Source organism: Durio zibethinus, chromosome 11 (assembly GCF_047325235.1).
Source record: "Durio zibethinus cultivar Kanyao isolate XHJ-2024 chromosome 11, ASM4732523v1, whole genome shotgun sequence".
In the NCBI taxonomy this organism is placed as follows: Eukaryota; Viridiplantae; Streptophyta; class Magnoliopsida; order Malvales; family Malvaceae; genus Durio; species Durio zibethinus.
The window spans coordinates 1877095-1890599 of record NC_143172.1 but is presented as its reverse complement, the minus strand read 5'-3'; the positions used below and the strand labels follow the sequence as shown (position 1 = coordinate 1890599).

General features: G+C 31.1%; 1 protein-coding gene across 1 annotated transcript; it reads left to right on the top strand.

Annotated features, from left to right (window-relative positions):
• Positions 1–4656: 4656 nt before the first annotated feature.
• On the top strand, positions 4657–6510 carry LOC111289762 (protein BUD31 homolog 2). Its single transcript, XM_022881063.2, has 4 exons — positions 4657–4907; positions 5248–5349; positions 5436–5623; positions 6075–6510. Exons 2-4 carry the CDS (start codon positions 5256–5258, stop codon positions 6228–6230), a joined length of 438 nt encoding a protein of 145 aa, XP_022736798.1. The 5' UTR covers positions 4657–4907; positions 5248–5255; the 3' UTR covers positions 6231–6510.
• Positions 6511–13505: the final 6995 nt, after the last annotated feature.

Sequence of the window (13505 nt, the reverse complement as noted above, 5' to 3'; positions counted from 1 at the left end):
TTATTACTCTTTTATTTTCTTTTTTTTGTTCTTAATTGCTATATATTTATGGACCTAAAGCTATATTTTGATGGTAACTTTGACATTGAACATGGAAATTGCCTTGCTCTCTTCTAAACATACATTGTTTGCAGCTGCTCCTAATCGCTTATAATATCACAAAGTTTTTGAGTATGTTATGATTTTTACTTCCTAAAATATGTAACTCAAAAGAATTTTTCTCAAAAACTTAGGATTGTGTGAATGGTGAAGAAGCATTATTTAGGCAATGAGGTGACTGCATCGAGTTTGTAGTTGAAAAGGGTATGTTCTAATATGCATATAAACTTGGGAAAGTTAACTTATATCTATTTTATTATCTTGATTTCGAGATTTAAAGACTAAAGTTAAAGTAGACATTGTCTGCAGATTGTGTCTATGGAACTTGTTGTCCCAAAATCCTAATGTTAGCTATCTTTTCTCTTTTCATTTCTGCAGGCACAAGAAAGGCACTGCAAAATTACAGCTTTTGCAGCCTAAAATTTGCATATAGTTGATTTTTGAAGTTCTTTTATTAACTTTTTTTTTTTAATTCAGTGCTGCCATTTGTAACCTCCATTCATCGGTTAGGAAAATGAACCAAAGAGCTTTAACTTGTGTGATTTTTCGTTGCTCAAGTTGTAAAGAAAAACATCCATTTGTGGTGTTCATGCCACTTTTGCTTTGTGATATTTTTCTTGTAGAATATATGTTAGTAAGCTTGAAATTTTGAAGATCGATAAGACAAAATTTCTTGTATATATGTTTGACCCATTATGGTTGATTTTGTCAAAGTTAAAATCCAATAAAGACTCAAGTTATTAGATTATGTGTTCCTTGCTTGGTCACGTGCCCTTCCATTGCGAGGCTCAGATCCCTACTTCCAGACTTTGATCAACTCAAACTGTTGAAACCTCCCATAAAAAATGTAATGGTCACTTTTGTCTAAATACTGCGTAAGTGATATTTCACTGAGGCACATATCATGAAGGGAATCACTCCACTGGTAGTTTCTGAATTCTGAGGCATTTTTGTTTTCCTTATCTATCAATTTCAAATGATTTTCGTTATTCATAACGAAATTGTTTACGTTCAGGAAGCTGCCATTTATGAATACTTCAAACCATTAGACCAGGATGTTGAGATGATAATGAAAATCCAGCTTGAAGGAGAAGAGAAGACAATGAAAGAAATGGTGGGAACACTGCAGAAACTGGCCTTGCTTGAGAAAGCCGAATCTGAAAGAATCACAAATAATGTGATATGATAAAGTGATAAAAAACTGAAAATAAAAACTAATCCAAATATGTTTATATATATATATATATATATATATATATAAAAGAATCAAACCAGTGAATATTGGCCAGTTTCTCGACCATATAGTCTTTTATATATCATACTAAAATTTGTTTCAAAACTAACTAATGTTTCAATGTTGAAATCATTTGTCTGCATTTTTATGAGTTAGGAGACTAGATATTAACTTTATATGCAATAATTTTTAAATTAATTGGTTCCATTTATGTATCCATGTATTTTTATTTAAATTTTAGTATATATTTATTTTTTCCGTTAGAGCCGTTAATTTAGTTAATAAAAACATACTAATTTTATTTTTTTTCTTTTGAGACGTTAATTCAGTTAGTAAAATCTTTTAAAAGTATTAATAAAGTAGTTAATTGTAATTCAATCTATTAATCTCCATCATTCTTTCATCAAATAGTTGGTGAAAGAATGTTTAAGATTCTGAAGTATAATATAACATGTCCCTAAAACCCACAAGATCATTTCTATCCTAGAATAATAATTTTTACAGTTGTATTATATATTGTTCTTGTCATTTTTGCACTAAAAAACCATGAATCATTAATTCCTATAATCAAATCATTGTAAAATGACAGACAATTCATAGCAGATTACCTTCCTTTTTTGAAAATTATAAATAGCAAAATGATTAAATATTTTCTAGCATATTTCCTCAGAACCAGCTGGTGCCATGCATGCAGGTTTGTTTGACACATTTATTTAGTTGCAAAAAATAGTGGTCCTGGGATTCTTAACCATGAATTTCAAAATACTTCCCCATTTTAGAATTGGGCATTTAAGGAAAGGATGGGTATTAGTTGGCAGTCCCATTGGCTATAAATTGCCCCAGGCCAGAGGTCTCTCCTGCATTATCAAGAGTGAAAAAAAAAAAAAAAAAAAAAAACTAAGAAAAAAGCTCTATTTTAATATTGTGCAATGCATGTGGTATAAGAGATTTAAAGTAGGTTTTATATGATAATTTACCTGCTCACTCTTATGCCACAAGCATTACACAGTATTCAAATATAGAGCTAATACCATTCAAAGAATTCTGCAACATATTTTGATGATAGCAAAAGAAAGCGATCTATTTTAATACTGTGCAGTGTATGTGGTATAAGGGATTCAAAATAGGTTTTATATGCATAATTTACTTGCTCGCTTCTATACCGCATGCATTGCACAGTGTTCAAATACAGAGCTAATACCATTCAAGGACTCTACGACGTATGTTGATGATCAGCAAGAGAAAGCTTTATTTTAATACTGTGTAATGCATGTGGTATAAGGGATTCAAAGTGGGTTTTAATAATTTACCTGCTCGTGCTTATGCCACAAGCATTACACAGTGTTCAAATACAAAGCTAATAATATTAAAGGTTTTAACGATGTATTTTGATGATTAGCAAGAGAAAACTCTATTTTAATATTGTGTGATAGGTGCGGCATAGGAATTCAAAAGGATCTATTGGTTAATGTTTTACCTTGCCTCATGTCGCAACCATTATACAGTGTTCAAATACGAACTTACCATACTCAATCATTTATATTAATTAATCGATATATGATCTCATACTTAAAGAGTAGAGTTTGAATCTTTGTTTTTCAAATTAATATATAAAGCTTATTATTTAAAGATTATTATTATTCTTATTATTTTTATTTGAAAAAAGAGAATTCAAATTAGATTCTTAAAGTAAAGGATCATATATCAATCATTGAGTTAAATGTTTATAAGCAATTAAAGATTATTTTATCACATATGTAATTTATCATTAATAGTGATTCTATTAAACTGATAATGATGTTTGAATAAAATTAATTTACAAATGTAAAATTCATAAGATGCAAAAAAAAATGTTTAATTCCAGCAAGATTATATTTTCTAATTTTGAATACAAAATAGTTTGAAAAAGAAGAAGAGAACTACTTGTCTTTTGATTTTCTAGTGTTTGAATAATTTCATGGGAAATTTTATCAAGAGAAATTTGGACCCTTTTTCTGTCAAAGAAATTTCAACCTTCTAAAGCACTCTCTCTCTCTCTCTCTCTCTCTCTCTCTCTCTCTCTCTCTCTCTCTCTCTCTCTCTCTCTCTCTCTCTCTCTCTCTCTCTCTCTATATATATATATATATATATATATATGTAACTGAAAAGAATTTTCTCAGAAATTTAGGACTAAAGTAGACATTGTCTGCAGATTGTAACTATGGAACTTGTTGTCCCAAAATCCTAATGTTAGCTGTCTTTTTCTCTCTTCATTTTTGCAGGCACAAGAAAGGAAGGCACTGCAAAATTACAGCTTTTGCAACCTAAAATTTGCATATAGTTGATTTTTGAAGCTCTTTTAATCACTTTTTTTTTTAATTCAGTGTTGCCATTTATAACCTCTATTCATCGGTGAGGAAAATGAACCAAAGAGCTTTAACTTGTGTGACTTTTCATTGCTCAAGTTGTAAAGAAAAACATCCATTTGTGAGGTTCCTGCCACTGTTGCTTCGTGATATTTTTCTTGTAGAATATATGTTAGTAAGCTTGTAATTTTGAAGTTCGATAAGACAAAATTTCTTGCATGTTCGACCCATTATGGTTGATTTTATCAAAGTTAAAATCCAATAAAGGCTCAAGTCTTTAGATTATCTGTTCCTTGCTTGGTCATGTGCCGTTCCATTGCAAGTTTCAGATCCTGTCTAACTAAAACTATTGAAACCTCCCATAAAAAATCTAATGATCACTTTTGTCCAAATACTGCCTACGTGGTATTTCACAGAAGCACATATCATGATGGGAATCATTCCACTGGTAGTTTCTGAATTATGAGGCATTTTTTATTTCCTTATGTCTATTTCAGAATAATTTTCGTTATTCATAACGATATTGTTTACGTTCAGGGAGCTGCCATTGATGAGTACTTGTACTTGTACTTCAAACCAATAGACTAGGAAGTTGAGATGATAATGAAAATCCAGCTTGAAGGAGAAGAGAAGACAATGAAAGAAATGGTGGCAACACTGCAGAAACTGGCCTTGCTTGAGAAAGCTGACGCTGAAACATTACAAATAATCATCAACCAAGCACAAACCAAAGTTACCAGGATGCCACCTGAAGCAGCAGTCAACATGCTCAAACGAGATAAAATAATCGTCAAAATTGATTCCATCAGCACCTTCTTCTTTTTTTTTTTTTTCTCCTCTTTGGGTTTGTTTGTACGTGTTTATTGAGAGAAAAGATTGAACAATTGAGGCTCTTACAAATGTTGAAACCAAAACGATGTCGTTTAGAGCACTTACCATTAATCATTATACAATTCCAAGACACGCCAACTCTTCCTTCTACTTACAATTGCTGCGCGTGTGGTGGATCCCCTCTCTTTGTTTCACTTCACGTCAGCAGGCGCAGCTTGTCCATCCCAACACCGCAAAATCAAAGCCCAAAACCGCCATCAACAGCCGCGGCGTAAACCGACATAGGTCTATCTAAAATCCCGATTCGTGACGCAACCGACCCAGATCGGCTTCTGTCCAAGATTGATTAACTATTCGCCTCATCCTCTTTCTCGCATCCCAAACTCCGTACTTGACAGGTGCATTGAGTTCTTTCTCTCCTTTGATACCTTGCATAAACTTTGCCTTTTTGAAATTAAAATAAAATTGATAGGAAAAAAGCTTGATTCCTGTTTGAATTTAGCATTTGCTCTCATCTGTGCCTTTCGTGTTCATTCAATCGAATTCTTTCATGGCAACCCCTAAGAAAAATAGGGTAAACAACTAAAAGTTGAATTTAGGGTAATGCAAGCAAGGAATCTGCCTTATTCCTATAGAAATTTCCTCTTCAATTTGGGGAAGTTCTGTTTCCACTTAAATTGACTCTAGGGTTTGTGGCATGATGTGGTTGAAATTTATAATGGGCATTGATGATGACAGGTAGAACAATGCCGAAGGTGAAGACAAACCGTGTGAAATATCCAGAAGGATGGGAATTGATTGAGCCTACGCTTCGTGAGCTACAAGCAAAGATGAGAGAAGGTGGGGTTTTTTCTGCATCATGTATGCTCTACTTGATTCTTGAATCCATCTTAATGTGTTGAACTAATTATCTACGCTTTCGACAGCTGAGAATGATCCTCACGATGGTAAGAGAAAATGTGAGACATTGTGGCCTATTTTCAAAATAGCGCATCAGAAGAGCCGCTATATTTTTGACCTTTACTACCGGAGGCAGGAAATATCTAAGGAATTGTATGAGTTCTGTTTGGACCAAGGCTATGCTGACCGCAATCTTATTGCGAAGTGGAAGAAGGTTTGTCTCTGCTCCCTCCATATGTTTACTCACTAGCACAAAGTGTTCTCCAATCTGATTTTTTACTCATATGAGACTTTCATGATTAACATATTTGTTCTTGAGCAATCAGAACTCAGAAAGAAGCCTTGGATATAGACAAATGTTGGCAAATATAGTATCTTACTGTCTTTCTTGAATTGATGTGGTCACAGATAATTAGGCATATCTGTCAAGGCATAGACTCGTAGTGTTTAATTATTTAGTTAATTATTTCGTATTAAGGGTTACTTTATGTGAAATTTTGGAAGTCATATATAGAATTTATGTGTGTCTATAGATACATTCATATATCACACCACACGCTTGTATATTCCCTTTTTCCTTCTCTGTTTTGCTTTCAATCTTTCTGATTCTTTAATTTAATCTTGTAGTAGTAGATCTTTATGGTTTCTTTTTTTACTTTTTGCAGCCAGGTTATGAACGTTTGTGTTGCTTGAGATGCATGCAGCCACGGGATCACAACTTTGCTACAACTTGTGTCTGCCGTGTGCCCAAACACTTGAGGGAAGAAAAGGTTATTGAATGTGTGCATTGTGGATGTAGAGGCTGTGTGAGCGGAGATTAGATTGGCCTTGGTTCTTTTGGCCTCTTCGTCTAAGTTCAAAGTCAACGAGGGAGCTTAGACTGTAGTTGCTGCCACAGTGTCATCAATTTCTATAAATTTTCTTTGTGCTAGTATAGTTCTGAAATATAATCATCGCTATGAATGCTATGTCTTGGATTGAGATGATTTGCTGTGGCAGTTACCATAGATAAGACAGTGAATTTGTACTCCTGCTGTTATAAGGTAAATTAATGTGCTTTGCAACTTTTTCTGAAGGAGCAATCTGAATTGATTTGAGACTTATTGTAGCACTTTGGTAACCTATGATTAATTTTTAGAACTTGAGTGTGTTAGAAATACCTACACGTCTTCTTCGGACTTTGCAGCATTAGCAAAAAATGGAAACAAAGAAAACTTTTGAGGTGCCATGACGTTATAATTGTGGCTTTGCTCAGGAACATTAAAGCAACGGGGGCAGGAGTCCGGCCCACGCAGTGCAGGCATGTTGCCATGAGACAAGTCCTTGAGGGTTGCCCGCTGCGTGAGTGCACGTTCAAATGATAGACGAGCAGCCAGATAGTGCTTGCTCATGAGTCATGGCTAAATAACCCACTATCTGATTTCGGCAAATCATTTGGCTAGTGAACTCGTGTTGGCAAAGCTATTACATTTGATAGGCTGAGGCCCCAAGTGGTGTAACAAAATAAATCATTTTATATAGCAGCTTTGGCCCAATTATGAAGTGCAATCTACAAATGTCATAGGGCCCTCTTATCAAGGAAAAGAATGTTAGAAAGAAAATATAAATAAATTGGACAAAATAAACATCAAAATGATGGAATAGGGCACAGTTCAATACAATTCCCTTCAGATTCTGTCTCAGCATTCAATTTACCTACACTTACCCAGGCACCAGCCCCCGAGTACTCCATTAGATAGAGAAAATCAATATGGGCCTAAATCAAAATGGCAAATCTTTAATATGAACAAAAAAATAATTTCAATATCTCAAAAAAAAAAAGACATAAAAGAAAATTTTATTATATTTTGTCAAGCCACTTTATAGTAAAGATCAGCACCTTGGACTCTACATTTTGGCATTTTATCGTAACTAATCCACCGCCAAACTGCATGAATTGGTCTCCATGTCCCAATCAAAAAAAGAAAAGGCTATCTATCATCTTCACAAATTCTCACCCTGGCTAAGCCAAACCCGTGAGAAAGTAAACGCAAAGAAAAGCAAGGAAAATCTCTTCCTTTTTTTTTTTTTTCTGTTGTTGAATTTGTGGAGAATGAAAAAAAAAATGGTAAATGGATTGTGCTACATCATCATTTAATATAAAAATATACTACCATAGCTTTTGATGGATCAAGCTTTAGCTACTTAAAAAATAAGATAAGCAAAGAGATTTATTAGAACTTTTCAATGATTAAAATAACATGAATGATAATAAAAAAAAAGAAGATGTTAATGAGAATAGAAGAGATCATTAAAGAACATTATATGCATTTAAGCATTTGATTCAATTAGTTAATGCGTAATCTTTTATTTTTTAACAAAGTTCGAATCCTTTTTCTCCAAGTAAAATAAAAAACCATTATATGAAAGTCTTATACCTTATTATTTGGTTGGGCTGATATGGACAACAAGCAAAAATGTCATTTTCTTGTTTTTTTTTTTTTTTATTATTGTTATTGCTATTATTATCATAATTTATTATCATTACAAAGAGCTCTTCTAGTACTTGGAAGAAAGGGGTTTCAAATTACCTAAATGTCCTCAATTTCCTTAATCCTTAAGTTAGAGAAAGCATCTAAAAAGATACAGACAGCAAATTAGCATATGAGCCGATGTTTCCTAATGAAATTCACGTTGTTGTCAATGAAGAATAACAATATTAATTTTAAATGATAATTCTTTCAAACTCAGCGTAACATTAGACAAACCCAAACTTTGTATTAAAAAAAGTTAATAAAAGATACCCAAATTCGTCTACTTTGAAAACTATACATATATATTACATAATTGATGATTCCTTCAAAGAAAATTGAATAATTTAGGCATTTAAAATACTTAAATATGATCCTCCACCTCTTGATTTAATGGTTAAGGAGGTTTTATGAAGATATAGAGATTTTGATTTCAAGCCAAAATCTTCTCCTATTTTCTCTTTGTAAGGATTATGCCTTCACTTAAATAAAATAAAATAAAAAATTTAAATATTTTCAATCAAAACTTAACATTCAAACTCAAATTTTGACTCAAAATTAAAAAAAAAGGCCCAGCCTTGGTTGAAAAAGGAAGGGCCATTCTTCAAATGGGCATTTCAGGGTGGCCCAGAGGTTTGCTTGGAACAGCCTGTCCTTGCTGTATCTAAATTCCAAAGGGAATCAACTTATCTTCCCATGGAAGGTTTCCATTTCTCAATTTTACTTTGGTAATCTGAATTTCAATGCCTTTTGTTTTCCACCACTATGAACAGGAAAAAAAAAGTGGGAAACTTCTTTCTTTTTCATTTTTTAAAAGAAAAGTTGTATCACAATTGGGTACCCCCCCCCCCCCCAAAACAGGCCTAATTACATGATTAGTGCATGATTTTAAAGCTAAACATAAGGATATCTTTATGAAAAAAGAAAAGATTTTTGACTCCTAACTTATTTTTTGGTCCCATACTCATTTGTTTTGTCAATTGCAAATCCTGATCAGAGCCCACCATCTATGTTTTTGGTTGTTTTTTACTCATCTTTTTCCTTAGAATTCGTATTTTACATAACCAAAGCTTCTTTCACTTGACTTTTAATCACACCCATTTAGGCCTAATTGGGTGGTTGGATTAGTGTTATCTTCCAATTTCAACTTATTCAAATGTTTTAGGAACTTGAATCACAGAACGGATAAAGTTCATTTTGCTTGACCTTTGATGGCTTCGTATAGACGAAATTCAATGAATATCTATGTAAATCAAAGGCACAAAATGAAACAAAATTCAACCAAAAACCTTATTATAAATGTAAAGCATCACAACCCAGTTTTAGAATTCATATAACCATATTAATTATGTCGTTCAAAAAGGTTTTAAAATGGTAAGAAATCCTTTCATGAAATGCCAAGTAACATTGACTATACAAACCAAATTGTTGCATGAGTCTTTTTCTAATTAATTCTAATCATTACTTGTATATTATTGAGAGAGAAGAAAAATATATTTACCAAGTGAAAGGGAGTGAATAGCATTAAAGCCACTTGGGCAAATTTGGGGACAGAGGGTTGATTAAAAGGGCAAATTATTAGAAAGATAAAGTATTGTTATTTCTACATTCAATGCAAAGTACCTTTCAAGAAAGTAAGCCCATCTAGGCTGTTCCAAATTGGCGAATGGTGCAAATATGACTTTATTTTAACAATATAGTATTACAAGTCGGCCTAAAACTAAACTTTCCACTTTCTGGTGTCCATAGCTAATAGAATAGAACCATTATTATTATTAATTTTTTGTATATTTTTATTTGTGAGGTTATGTTTGAATGGACGGTTATGTGGGATACATTGTTCTGTATTTTTAATTTATTTCTTAATTATTAAATTTTTTTATAAAAAAGATAACAGTTTGAGAATATAACAAAAATTATATGTATCGAAATTTGAATTCAAATTTTTTTATGTTTTTTATTAAAAGTGATTACATAAATAGATTAAAATAAACTTTAAATTAACTTTATTATTTAATTTTTAATTGCAAGTTATTATCCACCTAAATATAACCTCAATATTATTACTATAGAATTTTGTAACTTTACCTGTATTCCAGTCCATGACTCTAAAAATGAATTTTGTAATGAAAGCTTTTGGTGAGCATTGGTTGATAGGCGCCAGGTAGGTATGAGAGTGGTGTGAACCATTATGCAACAACAAAGGCGCCTGTCTAATGGATGGTGGCTCCTGCTCAGCCTGAGAGGTGGGGTGCCATTGCCATCAGCTGGCCCAATACTCACCACTCACGATGCTCAATATTGGGATTGGGTGTCTCTGTTTTTCAAAGATTATAAGACTTTAAAACAGCATGGGTTGTGGTCAAATTACACATGGATTGACAAACCTGTTTGTGAGACCTAGAACGTGTGATCAAAGGATTTGTGAATTGTAAGTCACGGGGCCTACTTGATTTCTTTTCTCAGCAGTGGTTGGCAATGAAAGGCCAATGTAACTAGGTTGCTTTGTTTGCTAACATAATAATACCAGGTTAATGGATGCAAAATTTTCTTGCGGATTTACTGGAAAGTGTCAGGGTAGGAAAATGTTGAATTGAAATCTAATGCTTTTTATTTTTCAATCTTTTGGTTCTACATAAAGTTTGTCCATGATCACCGATTTGGCGTAGGATGGACGGGGGACTGAAAATTTTAGAAATAATTTATCAAACATTTTGGAGTAATAGAAATTAAAAACTAAACGCATTATAATTTCTACAACCAGAAAGTTTAAAACCTATTATTAAAAACAAAATAACATTATTTTAATTAAATATAAAATTTTTAATATATATATATATTTTATTTAAAAATAAAAAATTCGAACTCAACTCTTCCAATAAAAAGATTCAAACAATTACAATTAACTAATTAAACAAAATGTTCAAAGTATTTGGTAATTTATAATTTGTATCTAAATCATGCTTTTTACTTGTAAAATAAGATAACAACTTATATAAATTTGGAACATTGAAGTTACAGCCACTAAACTTTGGCTGTAAACATCACTTACAGAATTCCTTCCCATCAATGTATATCTTATCATTTAGGAATACAGTAATAATAATACAAAAATTGGAGACAATCCCCATGTTCCATTACCCACAAATCTGGACCATTTTTGCATTTATTGTGCAGAAACTAAGATTTTTTATTGAAAAAGAAAAAAAAACAAAAAAAAAAAAATTGAAGAAAGTGAGGGGATATGAGGCCAAAAACTATATATTATATTGCTAGATACATCAAACCACCTAATGTATAGACTTGTTTCTCACATAATTTAGCTCAAAACAGCATATTAGAGAGATCCCACCAACTGGCCTCTACCAATGTCCCTTTTTTTGGTCTTATATATTATGCAAATGGTTATTAATTTTCAAAATTTAACATTTATAATATATATATTTTTATTTTTATATTACGACTTTTTTTTTAATAAAAAAATAGTTATTAATTTTCACCAAAGACTTTTCTAATATAGTAGTACTTTTCTCGTTGTCAGTTTGATTGTTTTGAATGATTAATTCAATTCAAAATGGTTGTCCATGACACATAAAAAAAAAAAAGTGTTAAGTCAATCAAAGTGCAGTTTTTTATTTTTATTTTTTTATATTTGAAATTAAAAATTTAATATTTTATTAATAAATCATATAATTATTGATTAATCAAATCTAAATTAATTGATTATTTAAATATGTAATACTTGATTATGATTATAATTTATATTTTTAATTTTATAGAAAAATCTAAATTGTTAATCGATAAAAAAAGCTTTTAATCAAGATGCTTGGAAATTAAATCCGATATTTTAGACCCCAAATTAATGGAAAAATGTGAAATAGAAGGAAAAAATGGTAACGAGGATAGTGTTGGAAAGGGATTTATCTGATAAACCTCACTTTTTTAGTGCTAATGACAACACCATAAACACCACATTTGAACACTTTTTTGATGTACCACCATAACATTAGCATTTAGCACTACACAGTGCAGTAGTTGGTGAAAGGATTGTTTGGGAATTTCAGTAAAAAAAAGAAAGAAAAAAAAATCAAACCAGGGGCCAATCTGGAAATTCAACATAGCTTTTGCTTTGGGACATCTATTTCCATTAAAAAAAAAAGTGAAATTTATTCATTGGTTACACGGGGATTAGGTCGCTCTGCCCTCTTAAAGACGGCTTCTTTTTTTTTATATATAAAAAATCAGAACTCAATTGCGTTAAGGATTGATATCTTCCTTTTTTTTTATCAAAGATAATTTATAGTTAAATTTTGGAATAAATGTTGTAATATAATTACTAGTGGAAATAAATGTTAAGGTACGAGTGGATACACAATATATTTGCCCAAAAGCAGTCTATGAAGTAAGCTAGTTTAAAAGGAGCGAAGGAGAAGAACCGGTCGATCAAGGACCAGCAGTTATGACTTCCTATTGGGTCCCACCCATGACCCAGATTTTACTATTTTATATTTAGTTTAAATTTAAATTTTCTTCTTTCTTTCTTTTTTCTTTTTTTAATTTTATTTTTAATACTATTAATTTTATACAAGGAAATAGTTATCCTTCCTTTCTCCCTTTTCTTGCTCTTGTTAATGATACTACTAATTGGGTCCCATTTTATTAACTCTTGTAATGGAAACTTAATTAACCTGAGCAATGTTAAATAAATAAAAAATACTGTAAATTTAAATTTTAGTTGAGTCTATTTCTATAATTATTTTTAAAAAATAATATTTGATGTTAATTTTTTTTAATTTTATATTATAATTTTTTATAAAAATAACATATTTAATAATTTTTTAATTTATAATTTTTTTTATTTAACTAATTTTTTTGTTCTTTATACAAAGAATTAAAATTTTTTTAAATAGTATTAAAAATATTACTTGTGTATTGCCTATAATTACATAGAACAAATTATCTAAGCAATGTGATTAATATATATAACAGTCACAAGCAATTTTCAAATAAACTTCGTACTACTATTTTTTAATTAAAAAATAGCCAAAATTGAAAAAAAAATGGATCGGATCCATATAAAAATTTAAGTGACTGAATCAATAGATTTTATGAAATAAAATTTAAAAAAGTTTGAAATGTACACTTAGAACACACGTATAGGACACGTATTAAAGATAATAAAAATGATAATACTAATAAAGTAATTGGCCATTGGTACGACATTTTGGCGAATTGACCCATCCCTTGTTTCAGTCTAAGATTGAATGATAATTTCAGCCGTCCGATTTGTATCATGATTTCTTATCAGTTGGTTTTGTGTAAAAATCCTTTTGATCAAAACCATCTTCTTCTTATCTAATGCTTTTAATTAACGGAGCAAATTTTATTTTTTTTCATGTTTATAAAATAAATAGTGAAAATAATTTTAAAACATTTTATAGAAGGAAATTTCGAGTTTCTTTTCCTTTTTTTTTTTTTCACGGGAATTTGTATTTGGACATTTGCTTTTAACAAAGAGTCACAGCCTCCTCCATTAGAGATCTAACTAAAACACAAAGCTAAAGCAAAAGAAAAATGTTAAAGTGG

Bases quoted from the DNA above. Each gene is read 5' to 3' on its own strand.
- LOC111289762 (XM_022881063.2), top strand. From the start codon at position 5,256: ATGCCGAAGGTGAAGACAAACCGTGTGAAATATCCAGAAGGATGGGAA. The intron at 5,350-5,435 runs GTGGGGTTTTTT...CGCTTTCGACAG, and splicing joins ACAAGCAAAGATGAGAGAAG to CTGAGAATGATCCTCACGAT. The intron at 5,624-6,074 runs GTTTGTCTCTGC...TACTTTTTGCAG, and splicing joins TTATTGCGAAGTGGAAGAAG to CCAGGTTATGAACGTTTGTG.